Source organism: Megachile rotundata, chromosome 14, assembly GCF_050947335.1.
Source record: "Megachile rotundata isolate GNS110a chromosome 14, iyMegRotu1, whole genome shotgun sequence".
Classification (NCBI taxonomy): domain Eukaryota; kingdom Metazoa; phylum Arthropoda; class Insecta; order Hymenoptera; family Megachilidae; genus Megachile; species Megachile rotundata.
This window is the reverse complement of record NC_134996.1, coordinates 14,203,599-14,225,012: the sequence shown is the minus strand read 5'-3', so window position 1 is coordinate 14,225,012 and position 21,414 is coordinate 14,203,599. Positions and strand designations below refer to the sequence as shown.

Here is a 21,414-nt window from a genome sequence, read left to right as displayed (position 1 = left end):
TACCTCGCGCAAAAATGGCAAATTCGCAAAACTTAGCGACCCGTATTTATTAGTTTTACTTTCGAGATGAAAATATCGCGAGTACGCGATACAATAACGATATCGTGCTCGTCTGGCAATTTAGAGAGAAAAATACGGTCCAACCGAGTGATTCATCGAAGATTTGCCACGCTTCTGCAGCTGTATGAATTATTTCGTCGCAGAGAGGCACACAATGTTCGAACGCTTTAGAATCCAACAATCTCGAGGGATTCGTCGACGAGTCGAGGCGAGGCAAAATGAAAGAAAAACACCAGGGAATAGAACTGTCAACGTAACTTCTAACGTAATTAATAGTTCAGGCACCACGCGAAAAGTTCAGGCAACATTTTTCCGCGTTGACGCGACCCTACGATTCTACGAAAGTTGGTTTAATAGGGATTTTCAAATTCTCATCAATTTATTACGAGTACGAATATTCTCGAAAAACGAAAAAGTGTCGCACGGTGAAAATAGGTTGCGCCTCTGCAACCTTTTCCCTCCTTTTGCAATAAGGATTCGGGATATTTGAAATTATTGGAGCGACGTCACGGATCCAATGACATTTCGCCAAAGGTTCAGCCGCGATTTAGGTATTCCTTGGGGTTCTGATTGCATTACCAGCGTGGTCATATTTCTATCCAGGTCCACTTACGGTTTAATAAAGTATTCCTTAAGAGATCGATCGAGTTATAAAACCGGTCACGTCCAGCTTCGCCACCGTTCCTTTCGAATAAAAAATTCTTCGACCAGTCACCCTACATCCAATCATACTTTGTCCTCGATGTCGCTTCGATAAAACGTTGCTGCGAAAAGCAGAATCTAATTCGTGACATAACGATCGCGTAATTAATCCTTTTTAAACTGACTCAAAGATTTCGAATAATAATATTCGACGCCACGAAACGAACTTCGATATGTAAATTGTAGAAAGCAGAGATATCCGCTGATAAAACTAATTGACGTATTCGATTCAAAGGGAAACGATACGCTACAGAATTTCGATGGCTCGTTCAATTTTTACGAATAGCGAACGATGTGTCGTAACATTCTGGTCTACAAAAATAAAGTCCTTGTTCGGAATAAAGGAAACAAAGAAAAAAAAAACGCGAGGAAAAACGTAACATAACCATCGCCACGAGTATCGAGGGGATGCAGATATAAATGGAACGTCGATGTTCCGGTGATTTTCGTTTATCGACAGCAACGTACATTTTTGTAAAGTGACTTATGCGTTCGATGATAAGTCGTTCGTTGCCTTTGAAAAAGGTTGGCCTTATCGGGAGCCAAGAGGAAGAGCAAACACCGAAGATGGATGGCCATTTTGGGAAGCGCTTTTTGCAAATCCTATTTTCTAAACTCCGTATCTCTTACAAAGGAATGATTTTCAGTTACACTTTCAATCTTTCAGAATTCTATAATTTCTGTTTGTAGTTTTATTTCCTATACTCTCTGCGGAGCTCCGATGCTCGCTGCTTCTTACCAATTAATGCCTAATTAACGCAACTCGAGCAAACACCTTCGTACATAATTCTCGTCGGACGAATTCGGGTTAAATCTTTGAGAACGCTATTAAAATTTTATACCGAGTAGAAAGGTCAAATATTTGTTGATCAATTATTAAAGAAAGAAGATTTTTGGGTTGCGAATCGATTATTAATCGATGTGTGCGCAACTTCCATCGATCATCGAGCATATTACTTTCGAAAGTTTGAATCGTCGAATAACTGGACTTCGTAAGTTGAAATACGACAGCTTGGTTATTTCTTCGTTATCGCGGATGGGTAGAATTTCTTGACGATGATTAATTGCCGCGTAAAGGTGGCCGAATTGTCGGTTGAATCTTATTACTCACCGTGTACCCGTCGTAAGTCCACGAACCAAACTTCATGAAGCAAGTCTGCTCGTCAAAGGGAAAGTACTCCACGTTGATCTCGCAGAATGATTTATAGATAGCCGGCGGTTTCCACACGACCTTCCCCGTATGGTGCAAAATCGCCTTGGTCATAATGGTCACCTCGTAGTTGCCATCGGCGCTGAAAACAAAATTAATGTCCACCCTGATTTATGTTGGCACACATTTTTTTTGTCGGTCCGTCACCCTCGTTAGAAAGCGACTTCAATGTCAGATCAGCGATATTGCGTTTACGTGTCATTAATTAATCTCTTCGTTCTTAAGCCCCGAACATTCGAGGCTATCTCTCGCGAACTCACGAATAATTTAATCCCCCTAGAATTTCGGGTAACTTGGACGATTATTCGCGAATGAAAAGTTCTCGATAACTTCGAGGAACTTAAGGACCCTCGATAGACTCGAAAGTTTCCATTCTTCGTTAATTATAGAAAACACCACCGGTGACGAGATACGACACGAGACGATGGAACGCGCAGCCATAAAACTCGACTTCGGTATGCATCATGGTCAACGAACATTTTCCTTTTCGATCCTGCTTTTCGAAGGAATAAAATGTCAATACTCGACAGTGTGTTACGAGCGCTACATTCGAAGCAGCGAATTGGAAAATCGAAAGAAATTTCAGTGGCGCGTCCAAGTGCGACGCAACAACCAAGATAAGAGATAAGAAAATCCAGGGAATAAAGAACGAAGGTAAGCAGGAAAAGCGCGCGTTCTAGAAGCTACAACGGATGCTAGGGAAACGGAGCTTCGGAGGAATAAACTCGACGAGATAATGCGGTTGGATTTCTAATATAATACGCGCGACTGCAGCTGCAGCTGTCGTTGCTGCAACTGCACTTGTTGCGCTATATTCGCCGGACCGTTCTCTTTTATTATTAGTCGCTTACTCGGTTTTCTTCCTACCGTACAATTTCCCTCTGGTCGATGTCGCGTTCTTTGCCACTTCAATTGCGGCCCTTTTAACTGCTATGTCTTCAACTTTATCGTCGCGCTCTTTAACGAGCGATTCACGTATCGTATTTTTCTTGTCGCGATAGGAACGTATCGACAAATACATTCGCCGAATAATAATTGATACGCGTGAAAATTCCTGCAACAGGGTGGCAACAAAATCGTGACTACCCTCGGAATAAAGTCTCCATTCTCACGCGCGCCATTCCTTTTAACGAAAGCAAACAAAACGTGCGAGCAGTCGGACGTAGAATCACGGCGCCGATACAATATCGAGCACGATTACTTCCGCGAATAGCAAGGATTCAATAAATTCCCTGTTAGGAAAGCGCTGTTCGCGACAGCCGACCAGAATATGGAAAATCAGTGGGAAAGCACGTTTTGAATTCGAATATGCGACTACGCTCTACTCAGCGACAGGTGCGCGTGGCTCGCAGCGGATCGCTTCGAGGATGAATGAACGTTGCTGGGAATTGAGGTTGCGCACGTGTAATGCGAAATAAAGCCAAACGACTCTGGCTTTTTATCGCGTCTGACAAAATATATGGCCCGGCAAAACATGTGTAAACGAATTGTTGACAAAACTTATCGTCTACCCGAACTTGCTCCTTTTCTCGCCTGTTTGATCGATGCATTTTGATCGGAATCGAAATTGTTTCGTCTAATAACTCTAAATGAAATACTGGACAAGATACTTCTATGACAAAACGCAGTTTTATTTCTGGAACATCGTTTCCAGCTCGTACAGAGTAGTACGCCAGCACGGAGATAAAAAAGCACGTGTCAACTAGCCTAAGCGTAGAAAATTGTTCCAAGGCAACGAGCGGAAGTCGTCGTTCCCGAGCATTCCTTGTTCAGGATTCATCCTGACAACGAGAACAATGCGTGAACAGGACAATAATTTCGTAGCGAAAACACAGGGGCTGACATTTTCAACGTCTCCGTGGATTTCTCGAGCTTTGTTCTTGGCTTCTCTTGGAGAAACGTCGCTGCTTTTAAGTGGACGTCACGTAATTACAAATACCGTAGACACGAAGGAGAAGACCGGGTACCGTGACGAGAGACACCGGTCCTGTTGCTGGAACAACTTTTGAGTAGATGCTTCGGGGACTGAAAGATTCATTTTATGTTAATGCCGGTTCTTTCGAACTTCTACTGGCTGGCTGATTCAAGTTGGATGGACTACTGAATATGTCCGCGTTGGCTTGGTGACAAGAAGTTTGTTTGGGGAGGAATAATTGCGACCACAGAAAGTCTTCTGCGGACTTTCTAATGCGTTGCTAATGGTTTTTAAACTTAACATCCTCGCTGGGAATGACGTGTCTCCGTTGTGCGAAATTTCTCCACGCAAACTCAATTTTCGACAACAAATTTTTCTACTCGGACTAAATAGTCGGCAAAGTAATTCGATGTAATCGTAAGAAGTTTTAGGAGCAAAGGGGAACAGTGGCGGGGTAATACCGTAGCAAACCCCATAACCGTCGTACGCAAGAAATCTCGTAGTGGGATGAAAGAGCAACGACTCCGAAAGTCGCGCCAAAGAAGTTTCGGATCTCTCGATTAATCATGTTTTTTTTACGGGTCCCGTGTCGGTTCTTGCGACCAGACGCCACGTAAATCTTGAAAGTTGACGTCCCTTTTAAGCGCTCGTCTACTCGACCGACGTCGAACACCATAGGAAAAAACCACATTGTCCTCTTCGCGAAGGACATTGAATTTCCCGTTTCCAAATCCTATCTCCTCTCGACGTTTTCCATTTGTTATTTCAACGCGAATTCGTATTGCTTAAATTGTCAATGTATTTAACCTTTCCTGCCTCTCGTTTTATCGAGACTCGAAATAACATTTCACAACTGCGCGTTAACAAGAACGCGAATTAACATTTGTTTAATTTTAATCTTCCCCTCGTCTATCATTCCACAAAGGACATTAGTAAAATTATTTTACGGAGTACGGAGATAAATGTATTTAACGTTCTCGCGACTGCACCGTGATTTTTACGTAAACGTACATATAAAACAGGCGAAATGTACAAGCAGCGTAAACGATAAAATATACATTCGCGTGTACACTCTATGTATTTTCTTCTTTTCGCGCGTGTACACCGTTCGTTATACCGAGGCGTAATATTCGCAGTCAAGACTGTATTAAAAACGCGACGTTTTATTTAGCGGGTGAAACGAGACGAACGTTCCAGTCGGATTTCGGGAAATTATTCATCGAAATTCATCGCAGCCTCGCGAACGGATCTCACGAATTATCTAAAAGAAAACACCGAAGGAAAATGGTCGAAACTCGCGTTCTTTACGGCGGTGCCGCGAAAGCGATTCAACGAATTATTCCGCGTTCCCTCGAGCGCGATACCCCGTTGGGATTAAAAATAAAACTGTCGAAACCGTGGATTCGGGGTGACCACCCTCTCCTTTCCAGGGTCGATGCACCCTCGCGCTCGGAATAAAGGAAGAACGCGTATCGAAGTTGGGAAAACTTTGGGGTCGGGTAAAGGGGATGGAACATGTATCTCTTCTTAAACCTTGAGATTTAGTTTACCATTGAGCGTGACTGTTGGGGTGGAGTCGAAGGGTGGAACGTTCACGGATGGCGTGGAAACTGTTCTTTGCTTAGCTAACGTTGCTATATCTCGCTAGATTTATCGAAATTCCCTGTAGTACGTGATCCGCTGGAAATTACTGGCCCCTTGCCGTCTGCGAAACTAACTCGAACGTTATCGAAATACCTGTTATTTAACTAACCGTGAAATTTCTTACGTAACTCGAATGTCAATCCGCTTAATATTTCGCTGGAATATCCAAAGTATATTCCGGAAGATGTACGACAAGGGCAGGAAATAAAATTGAAAGAATCGGAGGGAGAAGGTCTGCGCACTCGCTCGGTACGCTACTGAACGTACCGCGAGATGGGCACGGTCGACGGATCGATATAAGTTTCGTGGTAGAACGGGAAATTCTGCAGCTCGTTTTTGTCCTTTTTTCGCCGAGGATCCTACGCTGCACCCGTTTCAGCCAATTAAAATCGCACCGGCGATAAATTCGCGATCGCACCAACGTAAAATACATGGAACGAGATTAGTACGGATCATGGTTCTTTACAATTAAACTTAACGTTTCGTCTGTGCGAGCGAGTTTCTTCGGAACGAAATTCATGGTGAAAGTTTATCTCCGGTGTAAAAGACATCTCTATGGTTCTTCGCTCTTTACTTCTTTTTAGAAAGCGATCGAAATCATAAAGCAATTCAATTTCAGGAAACTTTATGGAATCGACAATTTGCGGCCACCTTTTCACCTCGTCGAATAAAATAACTCGGTTAGGTTTATCGACCCCCTTTACGGATTACCAAAGTTCGAATAATCCTGAAACGAAAGTTAACGTTAATTCGTTCCAGATATCGCGCCGTGATAAAATTTAGACGCGTAATCTGTTAAAAGTCTGCCGAATCGCGATGCGTATCCTTCCGTTCGGCATCGTACATTTTGTTGAAAACTGTGTCGGTGTAAATCTCAATAAACGATGCCGGGGAGCACGTAGGAGCAACCTTTATGACGTAAAAGCAGGAGTTATCGGGAAAAATAAATCTTACGTAGTGACATTTGGATTAGCAGATGCCGAGATGGATGAATGGGTTTCGGTCGCGGAGAGGAATCGTAATTTTTACCGGGTCACCGTCGGAATTCGCTCCGAAAAAGATTTCTACGTCATTAGTCGCGAACAATTCTATGGAATAAAAATTTCATCGACCGATAACTAAATACATCGATAACCGTGAAAACGGCTGGTCGTTTGCAATTTTTAAATATTCAACAGGAGACCTCCAGAAATTCCTATTTCGCGAGCCGGTCCCGTTTCATGCAAATACCGTTCGATTCGCATAATTTCGCGCGGCGATCCACGGTACGCGAAATTGAAAAACCGCATCCGTCGAACGTTTCGCGTTGCTCGCGAAAAATGTAACCGTTGCAAATATTTTTATACATTTTTTTCAACCTTTATGCGGGGTCGGGCCGCGGATCGAATGGTGATTTCCAAAGTTTCGAGTCGTAAATCAATCGAACGAAATTTCTAAATTGCCACGAACAAGCAGTCGCGAGCTCGTTCTCCCGTTCGGAAACAATATTGGCGAGGTCAGTTGGTCGAAACAAGACAAACGAGCGGGGTGAAAACGTTGTCCCGAGAACGCTTCATTCGCCAACGATCCGCTCGAAAAAGATTATCGTGGATTTCGCGAGAATGGTCAGCGATCCGTGGCAACGGTGGTTTGTTTCCTCCTCGCTACTCGGTCCATTTTCGTTCACCGGCTCGAGGAGATATCGGAGCGTGCTATCAGAAAATGCGCATCCTTCTGCTCGTGGATTTAAATTCCGTCACGAAAAAGCTCCTCTTCCCCAGGAAATTCTATTTTCCGGTCAATGTCTCCGTCACGATTTTTAACTCTTTCCCGCCAGAACATCCTACGCGTTCCAGAAATAATGGTCACCGGCTTCACCGTAACGAAGCGTAAGATTGATGTACTCCGTCGAAGAATTTGTCTCGAGCTTGAATTTGTCAAATCTTATACCCCGCGAAGTTTAACGATCGAGGCGTATCGCGTCGAATTTGCGAGCGTTTACGCGTTTCAAGGGTGAAAAGCGAACGGAAAGGGGTGGAAGCTCGGATTCTAACAGGGCCACGTGTACTTGGCATATTTTAGGTCAGCCGACACCTAGGCCGTTATAATGCGCCTGGATGTCGCCGAGTACTCGACTCGAGAACAGGGGTTACGGGGGATGAAAAGAGGAGCTGATGAAGACAGAAACGAAGGAGAATACTCGGTGATGCGCGCGACAACTGCGACGATAGTTGAACAGACGCGAGTTTCGACTCTCGACACCGAGGATAACGCCGTTTTCGGCTAGACGAGTTAAACGCGACCTCCTTCGAGGGTTGCTATCCCCCTTGTCGCACTCTTTAGCGTGTTATTTTCAAACGGTTCGAACTTCGAACAAAGAAACACGCAAGTTTCGAGCGTTCCAAGGTATAAGAGGGAACTTCGAGAGGTAAAAAAGATACGCTAGAGAACGAAGGGTTGAAATTATGAAAGTTTGCGTAAGATTCGAGGGTCGAAGTTTCGAGAGGAAACGAGAGAACGACTTTCTACTTCCTAAAAAGAATAAAGCTATCGCGGGCAGTGTCAAACTCGAATCGATTGGCCATAAGAGAGCATGGCGTGCTAACGCGTTATGGTCCCCATCGCGTGACCCAACGAATCGCCTCGATTTTCATTCGGTTCGACGAAAATTAAAAGGAAAATTAACGCGATACCGTAAATTAGAGTCTGTTTCATTGTGCAATATCGCAACACGGTCCTCGACGATCAAAAAGTAATTCATCCGAATGAAAAGTGAGCGAATTTCACGCCTATAAGCATGAACGATCGATCGACTCGTACGTAGGTAAAGGGTAGCAGAAATATCGAATCGAGCTGCAATTGAGTTAAAGCGTCGTTAATTTGCACGAACACAGAGAAGCGGAACACCGTCGGAGAACGAACGCGTGACTTACGAGCATTAACTCACAAATTTGATACCTTCGCGAACAGTTCAATTTCCTTTTAATTTACCGCGGCTCGACTTGAAACACCCGTTAAAGCTCGCTGACGTTAAATGTATTACCTGACGCGATAACCCGTTTCTGCTTCGAAGAGGATTGTCGCGTGCCACTAATCATAAACTCGACGCTTAGCTGTCTCCTGGACAGAAACAACTACTGTTACGTGATAAATAGTAAACAGGTTCGAGGAACCGTCTGCGGCGTCGGACTTATCGCTGATCTGTTTCACTGGGAAGTTGCCTTTCCTAGGAAATCCAGAGTGTCGCGTAAAAATATTTCGCAAAAAAAATTAAAGGACCAGAAAGCTTCTGGAGTCGAAGTGGATAGCCGACAATATCGAAGGGTCGTTTTCGCGAGAAAACGATCGCTGTAAAAGAGTATCAGCGGTCCGTGAGAGTGCGTTCGGTTTAATTGAAGTTCCTATGGCCGACGGTAACGAGCTCTCGAGCAGGATCCTTGGACCCGTGAACGAGGTTTTAAACGTTAAACGCGTACCCCACGGAACAAGCAATTTCTCCAGGGGTCGAAGGCCCATCTCGCGAGCGGCTCTCCCGGTTACTTTGAGGTCGTGTTACTTCGTTAACACGCGCGTTGCGCGTACGCGAGCGTGGCACACGCTTCGACCGGATTACCGTGTCTGGGACGAGCTGCAGGCGCAGTAATCCGGCGATAATGGAGTAACGAGATTCCGGCACACGTACGTTCCTTGCATATTTTAACTTTGCATTTCACGCTGTCCACCCGCACGTACCGGTGTGCTCGGGTCATTGTACCGAACCCTTTTGCCCGTTTCTCCTCTGACAAACCTACACCTATTTACGCCCGTTGATTGCACCCAGACGTCCGCTATCGACGCACCTTTTTGCGCAGCTTTTTCCATCTTCCTTCCCCTTCGATCATTTTTCGTTGATCCTCGGGCGAAAAGACCGGATTTCGGAGACCGGAAATCGTTTCGTTTCTATTTTCGACGATCGAGACTCAACGAACAGGAAAGTCTCGTGGATCGCGGTGACGATTGAACACGCTCGACGCACGAGAAACACTTTTCCCTCCTTTTACGCGGCTTTCTTTACGCGGCCAAGCATTCGCATCGTTGATTGCACCTCGACGCTTCGCCAGTTTTATTGGATCCTCTGCTATCTGCTCCGAACTAACACACGAGCGCTTTTTCGCCCGCTATTGGATCACTTTCAACGAAAATCGTTTTTCCTCGATACAGGGAGGGCCGAGATACAGCCCTCGGGGAAATAGTTTCCATGTAATTTCAACTTTTTCCCCCTGCCGCGCCCTGCGAAACTATTTCGATTCTCTTTCCTTCTCTACGATCTCTCCCTCTTTCTCTTTAACACACGCGCGCGCAATGTCCGGCCGATTAACCGCAGAATATTTGATTCGTTTCAACGGGAATCAATGGTAATTATATAGTGCATGATGGTCATTAATTGCGCACCGATACTTGGATCCGAGCCAACGTACCCTGATCGTGTTACAGGACGCGGAGGGTTACTTCAACCGTTACGTTAACTGCTAAATCCTCCTCTTTGTTGCATAACATTGTCGCGTCTAGCCATACACGATATATTATACAAGAGAATATTTACGATGCGCGTAACAATTTTTACTCGATTCAACATCAGTTACCTAATTGGTCCTCGCGAAGTTCCGAACAATTTCAGCCACAATATGTTTTTAACATGGAAGAAAAAAATCGTGGAAAGTGAAAATATCTACAACTTTGTACATAATAGAGAGGAATTGTGGCGGAAAAAGGAATGTTCGTTTGAAAAGGGCAAACTATCAAGCTTTCCAGACCGCAGACTTCTTTTTAAGTAACAATTGAGCCCGATCGGAACGTGCTCGAGGAAATATCCGTTTTCATATTTCATCGACTAGACGGCACGTTTGCCCTCGTTGGCCTTTAATACGTATTTCCAGGATTCGATTAAATCCACCGATTCTCGATTAACCGCGAATATTGTTACTGTTATTGTCCTGTTTCGGCGATACGAGTCTTGTCTATTGCTTTTATCTCTACGGAGGAAAATTGTATTTAACAAGACCAGAAATTAAATTTGTTGCGCTGCTTTTCACTTAGCTTAGCGAATATCTCTATCGAATAGTTATGAAAATTCTTTACATTAAAATAGAAAGAAATAACGCGTGTCTGTCTCGGTGCTAAAGCAGGTATTTTCTGTGCAACGTCAAGATTGTATTATCGGATATTTCGTAATTACAAAGTTTCAAGTATCGAATTGAAATTTACGAAGGTGTTAATGTCAAATACAGGTCGCGAAACGGGTTATCGATTCGTTTCCCTTTCGAGTCGGTCGTTTCTTAATTAAATTTCACCCAATGATCCGTCGACGTTTCTCCATCCGGCGAGCAACCCCTCGGTCCCGACACTCTTTATCGATTTCTCGCGAAAATTTCCCCCGGAAAACTTTCCGTCTCCCTGAAAGAGCCTTTTTCGGATAAACTTCGAATACAGAGGGGAAAGTTTCTTTTCGCGGAGACCGCTTTCTTCTAATAAGTGCTACATCGACTGGTCGCTTAATTTGCGTGTACACTGGTCCGAGAAGTTGGACTACTCGAGACGATTTGCCACAAAACAGACAACGTTTAACGGAGGAAGGTGCAAATACGGTGTAACGTAATTGGAAGTATAGATTCGTAAGATCAAGACGTCGCTGTGGGTGTACGTATAGCGGGAAAGTTGTCGCGGAGGAAACTAGGGAGCTCAGAAGTCAAGTTTACCGGAGCAACTTGACTTCGATTTAATTGATACACCCTCAAAAGCTAAGGGAACCTTACCGTCGGTCGAGGGTCGATGAAGAACTGTCGCAGAACGGTCTGGGAAATTCAAGCTGGCTGAGAATGGGCGTTGACCTCGAAGTTGTAAACGAGAACGGTTAATCAAACGGAGCAGTTCCCTTTCTCTCCTCGGAAAACTATCATCGAACCTTCCTTGTCCGAAACTTCGTTATATATAAATTGTCAGAAGTTTCAAGATACGGTCGACAAGCAAAATAGTCATTTACCAGCTATTCGTACGTTATTAACCGACAAACAATCGATCGTGTACGAACTTCGATAGAGTCTGAAATTTCTATGGATCGATTAAATTAACAGGCGTTATGAAGGTAAAACGGTGTAAGAACGTAAGAAACGGTCCAAGATCGTTTCGCTGAATAACAGAATCCGGATAACGTTCGATAATTCGCTTCGTCCCCGCGGAACGTCACAAAAGCAATCGACAAACTTTCGTCTCTAACAGCGAGACAAAGCCGTGACCAAGTTATTAAACAGCGAATTGCCTTCGACAGAGAGGCTTGAAATTCGATAAAGTGGTCAAAGGTAGCGTCGTTGAAAGGAATACGGTCACCGGGTCTCGCGGACGTCAAACGAACGACGTTATCAAAATTCAACTGATATAAACGATGCCGTATTATAACGCTTCCTCGATATCCTGAAATCACGGGGACGTATCCTTTGGATCGAGTCTCGACGACGATGGATCCGTTGAATTTCGTATCACAAACGGGCCACTTCCCTTTTCAAAGTCCCCCGGCAATGTCGGTGAATTATTAATCAGATTCGAATATCCCATACAAATTACTTTTCCATCCGTCCCCTCGTCCTTCTAGATGGCGAAATCGAGGAGAGGACGCATTTGCATGCTGTCGGGGCTGCACAAAGCCTCGATACTTTGAGCCTTTCGAAACGCCGCGCCGCCGGGACAATCGATTCCCTCCTCTCTTTCTCTCACCCCCGCCCCTCTTTTATGCCCTTCGGTTCGGAGTAATTGAAACGACGTAATGTATGTCGAGAGTTTCGACTTCGAGAAGGTTCTTTATGATTTTCCATTGAACGCGTGCCGCGTCGAAACCACTTCAATGCGTAATTGAAATAAACTCGTCGAGATTCAGACGCGACTCTCGCTGTCAGGTTTTACGGGACAACGCTCGACGAGAGCACAATGAAACGTAGTACGCGCTATCCTGGACTCGCGTAAACGCGTTACGAAATGATTAGCTAGCACGGTACTCCGAGGGACTACCGAGGAATCGAACGGTTTACGATTTCGCGCGTAACTAAATGAAAAACGATCGCGCCGCTAAACGATAATCTTCGATCGAGGCTCGCCTTTGCGTATCAAAGTGGCTTCGCAAGATCAGAGATACTCGACTAGCAATCCAATTACAACGGCAGGCAACATCGATAAACAGGAATAGCAAAGGGGAACGCGCGCGTGTCTCAAGTTGAATTCAATTTCTTCGCACCGTTGAGCTCAACTACCGATTACCTTCGTGGAACGCGGCGGAACAGTTGCAAAGCTAATTACATCGTTAGGAAAGAATAATCAAAGCGAACTAGCAGTCCGAGCAACGCTCGAGCATAATTTCGCCGAATAACCGTGAAAATTCACTCGATGGTACGTGCCACGAAGTTCAAGGCGTTAAACTCGCCCCGAACTTGACTCGTTAACCGAAACAACTTAGCCGACCGCTTAACCGTGGCCCATGGCTAGACCCAATAATTGTCTCTGCTAATGGAAACGACTAAAATCGTAGCGCCCAGAAGCTCGGTCAGAAAGCACGGTCGACATCAATTTCGCGTCGTGTCCGGTGAACCGCAACGAAGAATCCTGGTTGGACGATAACCAGTGTGACGAAGTCGAGGCCGGAGAAACACGAGCCATCTAGTCGTCGAACGAACGACATTGCGGCCCTGCTTCGTCGTAAAAGTGTCGTCCGTATGGTGAAGTAGATTCTATTTCTCAGAGTTAGCTGGCTTGGGTTACGTGCAACGTATGTGCCGCCTCTTCTCGTCCTTTTCCTCCTCCTCTTCCTGGCTGGATTTTCAAAATGGCCTCAACGGACGTCGCTGAAAACGTCACGTAGCCTCGTGGAATATTCCGCGGGTAGTTTACGAGATACCGTGCTCTGCACTTTCCACTAAAATCCTATGAAGTATGGCCGGACCAAGGTGACGGACGAGCCGGTGCACCGTGACCCCACCGATACACGGTACCCGAGAAAGAATGGGGCAAAGGGGGATCAACCCTGCCCAGATTAACGGTCGCTGAAATATTATGGCCGCGAACTCCCGACCGTCGCGACGGTCTTCGCTAGAATAATCATTCGCGGGATTCGCTTCCGTGAATACGGAAATAGTCCTCCAAGAATAACTTCCTAGCTTCTCCCAGCATCAATCTGGTTACTATTTCGTTATATAGTTGTTTCGTGTAACTAATTAATTAATAAAAGCGATCGCTTCAGAGAATCGATATGTTTTTAGACGAAAAAGCAGATTCGACACGTATCGACGGTTCGAATTTCGCGTATCGGATTCTAACAATTAAATTCGAAACCGTAACGAATTACTTGTTGGACGAGTTGAATTTTACGCTAATGGAATGGACATTTAACCCGCGTTTACGGTCACGTTTATTGCCCTACCTATGATACAAACGACGAAAGCTTAAAACGAAACCGAACGTCGAGCTTTCGCAATATCCTAGACGGAAGCGGACTTATCGAACAGCTGTTTAAGGTGGCCCTTTCCGGTTGTAAAAATAAAATCTCTCGAACGGACAAATTGCTTCCGCAGGTCGGCTTGCAGCCGTTCGTGCAAGACGTCGCAGGGCAAATTGCTTCTCGGTCACGGCCGTATATTTTATCACGTTTTATCAGCGAAGCGACGTCTTGCACCGGTGGAACACCGCTACTTACGTTTACCATTTTTGTTGTTTCATTTTCCTTTTTTCCTCCTAAAACTTCGAATCCGAGTTATATACATTTCCCGGGGAAGCTTCTACTTTTATCGCGACGGTAAAACTGCATTTTAAAACCGTATACAGGCTTAACAAGCGAAACTTTCGCGCTTCGAGCTCAAGATTAAAGTACGATATCTCTATCTTGATAGTTATTGTAGGATACGTCGAGAAAATTAATCGAATCAACTTACTTGTTGTAAAGAACAATGTCCGGCAACCATATATGTTCCGACGGCACGTGAAGGGTGTCGACACCGCCATAATCATCCGGGTTCCACTTCAGCTTGTAATCGTTCCACTCCTGCAAGCAGAAACGGCACAAAAATAAGTCTTGTTTATTTTCGTATCGTGGTAAAGGGGATGCAGCAAGAAAAATAAAATAAAAAAAGCAACAATGTTGTCTTCTACACGCTTTTAAAGTTAGACAGAATAGGAACTATGTCGCCTCGTTAACTCCAGGTATCTTCGACGGTTAAAGCGATACGTAGAAGAAGGAATTCGTTACAGAACTGTCAATTTTCATTTCGAGTTCGTCACTGGTTCCAAGTACCATTAACTTGGACCCTGTACACGGATGTCAATCGATGTCTTAGACGGGGTCGAAACTCGTCAATAGCTATCTAGCAGAGGAAGCCGAACTCCCGACAAATCCCGATTAAGTTAGCTTCTACGTCCCGCAAACTAATAATTCCTTTTGAACGCAGGAAACTTGCTACTCTGGAAAATAGCGATGTCGCATGGAGTAAGTAGCGTAAACTCGATTCGATTCGATGTCGGTAATAGTTGGAACAAAGTCGCTATATCGTACAAATGCCGTGTTCGATGCGTGGCGATATAACGAAAAATGTTATCGTAGTTGAATCAATTACAAAGTCCGCAATTTTGGAATGTCTGTTTCGCGATGTTTAAACGAGACACTACCATTATCGTTTCGCGCGTTTAATCCGCGTTAAAGCTGACCAAAAATCACGGCTACGAGAAAGAGTTCGTCAGAGTGGGTCGTATGAAACGCTCAAAAGCACAGTCATCTGTCCGCTCATAAAAATAAACTGCGGTGATAAGCCGATGCTCGCAGCAAACTTTCGCAAACTTCCACGCGCCGTTAAACGAATGCCAACCCTCTCTGTTCGCTTTCCACCGCGTTCGCCATTGGTGTCATCGTTTCCACCCCATGCATCGTTGAGCGTACAGCCCCCTTCTCTCTCTCTCGCTCTTGTCACTCCTCTTCACCGCTCTTACCCCCATCGAGAGATCCACGCAGACCGGATAATTGGCTGTTGGAAGTTCAGCAACCGGCAGGATGCGGCTAGAAAAAAGCGTAGACTCGCGACCAGCCATGGGATTCACTTTTCAGCGAAACGGTTCGCGAGTTCAAACGAGCTGAACCGATTAAACAGGGAGGAAAAGTAATTACGCCGTTCTTAGCCGAGCTTTTTCTCCCTTCCGATTCTTATTTCGAGCCGAGTCTTGATAGCGGATCGCGAGATAACGTCCACCGGTTGTCGGACGGTTCTTTTCCTTCGCGTTCAAAGAGTTTCTCGATACGATCGACCCATGCTTTTTACACTAATGTTTATGTAGACCGGTAACTTTTACAAAGATGCTACCTTCTCGACGGAGGGACAAATTGACGAGAAAGCGATAGATACGAATCGAGAGCGTATTATAAGAAAACTAGTAGATCGAGGAGAACGTAGTCAGACGAACGGTGATCAGACGCAGAGTCCATTATATGTAGAACATTTAGAACGGATTGAACGACGCGTAGTCGGTTGGGTAACGAGCGTGTTATGGGGCAGTTGGAGCGGACTGAGCGACGCGTATTCGAGCAGATGCCAAACGAACCATCGAATGGACTGAAAGCGGATTGGAAGCGTCTCCTGAACCGTGAGCAAATGGACGAAAAGCGAATAACCAAGCGTTCTAACTCGCGTTTCGTACAACATAAGGATCCATGGGAAACCGAACGCTGACGAAGCTTTTAATTTTAATTAACGTAGCTAGAATAAGATGTTAAATTTCGCCCGAGAAAATTGAATAATTGCGACCGCATACAATAAATATCGATAGTTAGGGTGATTTCTCGCGATGAGACAGCGCTGTCGGAAATCGTAGTTTTACGACGTCGGTTGTATCGAACCTTGTTGTTCCGAGACCGGGTAAATCTGAATGCGAACGTAATTTATCGTCGCGTCGAGGGGCAGTAAAGTTTTACGGGCCACCAAGTGGCTCGTTCGCGTTCGACAGTCTTGAGAAACAAACGATCGCCGCGTAGACTTCTCCTTAATCCTTCTGTCCCGATGAAAAATCGATCGATTCGGGCGTAGAAGCGTGTCCCGATAGCGTAGAAAGATTACGGATCGAAGCGATCGGAGATGACGGAACGAACGCGGACGAGGAATCGCGAATATATTCGAGTCCGCGGAGATTAATCGTACTATTCGCGATCAATGAATTTACGGATCGTCTATAAATTCGTTTCTGATCTCTATCTGTCGGACAGAGAGATTTACGTTTATGCGATTAACGGAAGAAGAATTAAACGAACTGTTCATTCGGGGGATCTTGATATCGTTGAAGGATTTCATGTCGGTTTACGAATCGGAAAGATCGATTTGAACGACGGCTTTTTATAGGACGACCATTAAATGGCAATTTCGAAAGTCAAACGGAAGGAACAAAGAAGAAGGTTCGGGGCATTGAAACGTTTCTATCGTCGGTGCAGTAGTTTCAAAGGTTCGCAACAGGATAAAACATCGAGTCCAACAAGTTCCTACCCACGTAATTCCAGTAAAAGCCGTTTCTTCTGCATTTACAATTATTAAACAACCGCTTCGCGTGCCGAAAGCAACACAAAACCATCGTAGTCGCGTGGTTCTCGTTCGAGAACAATTCTTTATATTAAATTCGCAGCCCGTTTCGCCGAGCTGAATATAAAAAGAGCAAAAAAAGAATGAACCGGAAGCACGGGAACAAAGAACGGTTTCGCGGCGAATTAAAAAATTTCTCTGCTACATGTTACAACAAATTCTGAAGCGCACGTACAATCGCGTCTCCTGCGAACACCGTGAAAAATTCTTTTACTTGGTATTTTCGAGCTAGCGTATTAAATACTTTGATAACCCCGAAAGTTCTGAAAATCGTAACCAAAATACACGGCCGCAATTAATAGCGAAACAGCTCCGAATTCTCGAGTGCAGTTTACCGTTCTGCTCCACTTGCAGCCAAAACTTTCAACAGATGCAATAATTATGGTACGTGACGGTTTCTCGACACTTTCCGCGTTATCCAGCCACGGCTATCGAAAACAGGCATTTTCCATTAACCGCACGCCTCACTTGAGTCATCGCTTCGAGATTATAAACGCCATTCGATACCTGGATCGATGTTTATTGCGGACACGTACATTTTATCGCCAAAGTTCTAACGTTGTTAGCCGCGCTTAGCGTAATTCATAGGGCGAGAAGAGAAACGAGATATTAGCGAGCGGAGGACACCTTTTCAGGATTGCGGCGATTTCTCGAAAGAAACAGCGGCAAGGAAGCCGAGAACTTCGTTATCCATCACGTCTGCCAGAGTCAACAAGGCTAAAACGTTTGCCGGTGTCATTCGAGCGGCGTACGCGCGATTGTTTACCTACTCCTCCAGCATCGGGCGAACTTCCGAAAGAAACTGGGAGCCTCCACTTCCTTCGCCGTCCCAACAATGCCAAACAATTCGCCGAGACTGATAAAGGACAGCCACTTCGCTTGGCAGACGATCCTGGCCGAAGACACGATTCTCCGCCGTTCTTGTCCCTTTTTTTCTTTCGTGTTACATCGCGTCCTGTTTCCGCTTTCGGGACCGAGGATTGCACGGAAAAAGAGGCGCGAGATCTATTGACACGGACAAACGATCACGGCCGAGCCAAGGAAGAACAACCGGCAAGAACCAACAGACGCCGGTGTCTCGATTCCGTTGGGTGTTAAACAAAATTGCGAATCCGATTTCTGCCACCGAGACTGTCGTTAACTTTTTAAGCAAAGCGATCAGAGTAACAGATTTCCCGTTTTTCAAAGTTTCTCATTTCGATTAACATTCGAACAGATTACCGACCTACCGCTTCGTTAGCGTTGGTCGAAAGCAAAGTTCAATTACGAGCGTTGATCGAACCCAAATCGAGGATTGGTTTCTTGTTCTGGTCGGAATCGAAATTGAAATTGAAACTGGTTTATAGAAGGGAGGACAAGGTGGAGAACAGTTTGGAAATCGGAAATCTGATTGCTGGATGATGGATCAAAAAATCCACTTCGAAACGTCAACTATGCTTGTCCCTACACAAGATTGAAATCGATATCAACCGACTCTCGTCCCGTGCAAACCTGCTATCAATTCCCGAATCGATTTCCTCGAGATTTTTCTAATATTTCAATTTAAGAGCATCGTTAACCGCTCCATGCTTTTCTTATGGTCGATTATAAATCGTTTGCTATACGTTATCGCAAAAAACACTCGCAACCGCATATCGATAAGCTTCGAAGCGATAAATCAGCAACGTTGCGATAATACGTGTACGTATATTTTCGATATGCGCGGAACAAAATAATACGCTACACTGTATTTCTAGATTATACTGGCAAATACAATAATAACTCGGAAACAACTAGAGCGAGTTAAGCCGGTGCGTATCGCGAAATAAAAGACCGTAACGCGGTTGCGAAGACTCGAACAGGATAAAAGAGAACGAGAAGCTCCGAAGATAAAGAGTTTTGAAGGGTCGAAGTTCGCGAAGGGTTTCCAAGGAACGTCGCTAAGGATCGACTAGCGATTCGGATTTCGCTGTCAACAGTCACGGGATGAAATTTGTCCGCTTTGAAATTCCAAACCTTCGCGATCTCGCAGAAAGAGGAGATTCGACCGCGCCGGTTAAACTGACGCTGCTACCAACTGAATTTCTCCCTTTTCCTCTACCCTCTCTGTCGTTGCTTTGTCGAGCTATCATTATTCGAGAAAGGAAATCGCGTTTCGCTCTTTCTCAAACGCTCCTCGTTCGTTCGCCAAGAGGCATAAGGTCTTCTCCTACCTTCCCTTCCCATCAACCTTTCTTTCTTTCCCGTGGGAATCGTTTCACGAACCGAGAACCTCACGGTTCGTTAACCTAGAACACGAGACGCGATAACAAGGAAAATGGAAACGTGATCACATATTTAATTTGAACGCGCGAAGCTGTTAAACCACGCTATTTCCTGTCTCTTTTCATTCTTTAAACCTTACTGGTTCTACAGGGTAACTACTTTATGGTATCGACAATATTTTTCAATTATAAGTCCAGCAAAGAAAATATTTTGCATGCACGAAGAAAGGTATGGTACTTACTTGTTCCACCCATACGTTCGTCGTCATGATCTGGTTCTTCAGGTTCTGAAACAGAAAGAAAAATCGACTTGAAGTTCGGAAGGCACTTCGCTGTTTCGAGTATTTTCTTGGAAGGTGGATTTATTGGGTTCTGAAGGAACTCGAGATGGACAGTTTCGACAAACCCGACAAGTACAATGCAGAGTCTTCTATCAAATATTAAACATTAAAATATAAATCGCAGTAATTATGTATTTTAAGGCAGCTTCCGTATTTCTATAGACTATAATTAAGTTACAAACGAAATCGTAATCAGGAAAGTTTAAATGAAATAACGAAATGACAAACGTTGATCCTCGAGAAAAGCGGACGGATCGGTAAAACGAATCGAGTCTTAGAGTCTCGGGTTGAAACAACGGCAAGGATCTACGTGGATCTTCGATTTCGATCTTTCCTTCCGAGGAAGCCGAGCGTCATTAAGAACGCAGCGAACAAATCCTTTGATCCAGCAATTAGAGTCCCATTTTCAACGAACGTTTTCTCTTCTTGGGTCAGCGAAGATTTAACGAAGACACGCAACCATTTAGATTTTCTCGAGCGATTCGGTTGTTTCTCCTCTAAAGATTTGCCCCGTCAAAATGAAAAGGAAAAAAAACAAGGGAATCGTGGTATGGGAAAAGAAATCGGACGAGGAAAGAAGATAAGCCGTCGCGGGACAAAATCTACGAGTGTTTCCAGAAAGAGGCGAGAATTATGGTTCCAACGGGGATACTGTCGCTTGGATTAGAAGAGACTGTTGCCAACATCGCAATTATGCGCGGTGATTCAGATGCTTTTGTCCTCTCTCGGCTCATTGTACGCTACTAAAACTCGCGTACCGCTGAATTCTTCCAAATTTTTCCGCGCGTATTCGCGATTAATTTGTTAAGATTTCTTAACCTACATTTTTAAATTCTAATTCTATTTGCGAGTTAAATAAAATTGCAACGATTAAATAAACGACGAGAATCACCTCCGGTTTTAAAAGTCAGGAAACAGGTTTCCCCAGGAAAACGAGAAGCCGTTAAGGGGCGCCTCGAAACGCCCAGGTTATCCGCAGAGAAAAAAAGTCCGCCACGTAAACGAGTATATTCCAACCCCTCTGTTCATTGGGTGACGATCCTAAACAGAGGCGTCGGGTAAAACGCGTCGCTGTCTGCTTACGTGTAAGCAGTCTAATGTTATGGAAATTGGATGTCGAAAGAAAACAGAGAAGGTTCCGTATCGGCTTGCCTCCGGAGACAAACGAATGGGAAGAATAGCTGAACGTGTTTCCATCCTACCACAGACCCTTTTCCCTCCACGCTTACACCGTATCTTCACGGTGTGTCCCACGTAATTTCAGCTCCGCTTTCCCTTTCCAGATGCCTCTTATATCGCCTTTGGTCCCTTTGGTAGCCACGTTTCCTCCTTCTCCATTGTGCCGCGTTTCTAACTCGCTGCAAGAACCTCTCTCACTTTTACCGGATGTCGTTTCCGCTCGTATCTATTTACGCGGTACATTTCCTATCGAACGAGTATGCGTGCAGGGAATTCCGGCTGGTACGTTTAACGATACCTCGGAGAAATTTTGAAGATACGAACGAAACAACGAGAGCGGAAACGTTTCGATCCGCTGGTAAATTTTCGTCCGATACGATCCTGGCCTCTCGTGCATAATGCAGGTTCCTCGGGAAGACTGCGCGGCGCTTCTGGTCAGCGGAAGGAAATATTCAAAAGGGGCGCGGCTCGTTATCCGTCGATAAAAAGGAAGCCTCGAAATCGGTTGTTCCAA

The 21,414-nt window shown here is 44.9% G+C and overlaps 1 protein-coding gene across 3 annotated transcripts in view; it reads right to left on the bottom strand.

Moving 5' to 3' along the window:
• Window positions 1–21,414, bottom strand: part of nAChRalpha1 (nicotinic acetylcholine receptor alpha1) — a 113,250-nt gene that overhangs the window by 27,843 nt on the left and 63,993 nt on the right. For all 3 annotated transcript variants that reach the window (XR_013040497.1, XR_013040498.1, XM_076539827.1), the window contains exons 3-5: window positions 19,623–19,667; window positions 14,459–14,568; window positions 1,874–2,054 (exon numbers count right to left, since the gene is read on the bottom strand). Coding sequence is in view for 1 of the 3 variants with exons in the window: in XM_076539827.1 (XP_076395942.1) it covers window positions 1,874–2,054; window positions 14,459–14,568; window positions 19,623–19,667 (336 nt within the window). In the remaining 2 variants the exon portion in view is untranslated. The remainder of the gene's footprint in view (window positions 1–1,873; window positions 2,055–14,458; window positions 14,569–19,622; window positions 19,668–21,414) is intronic.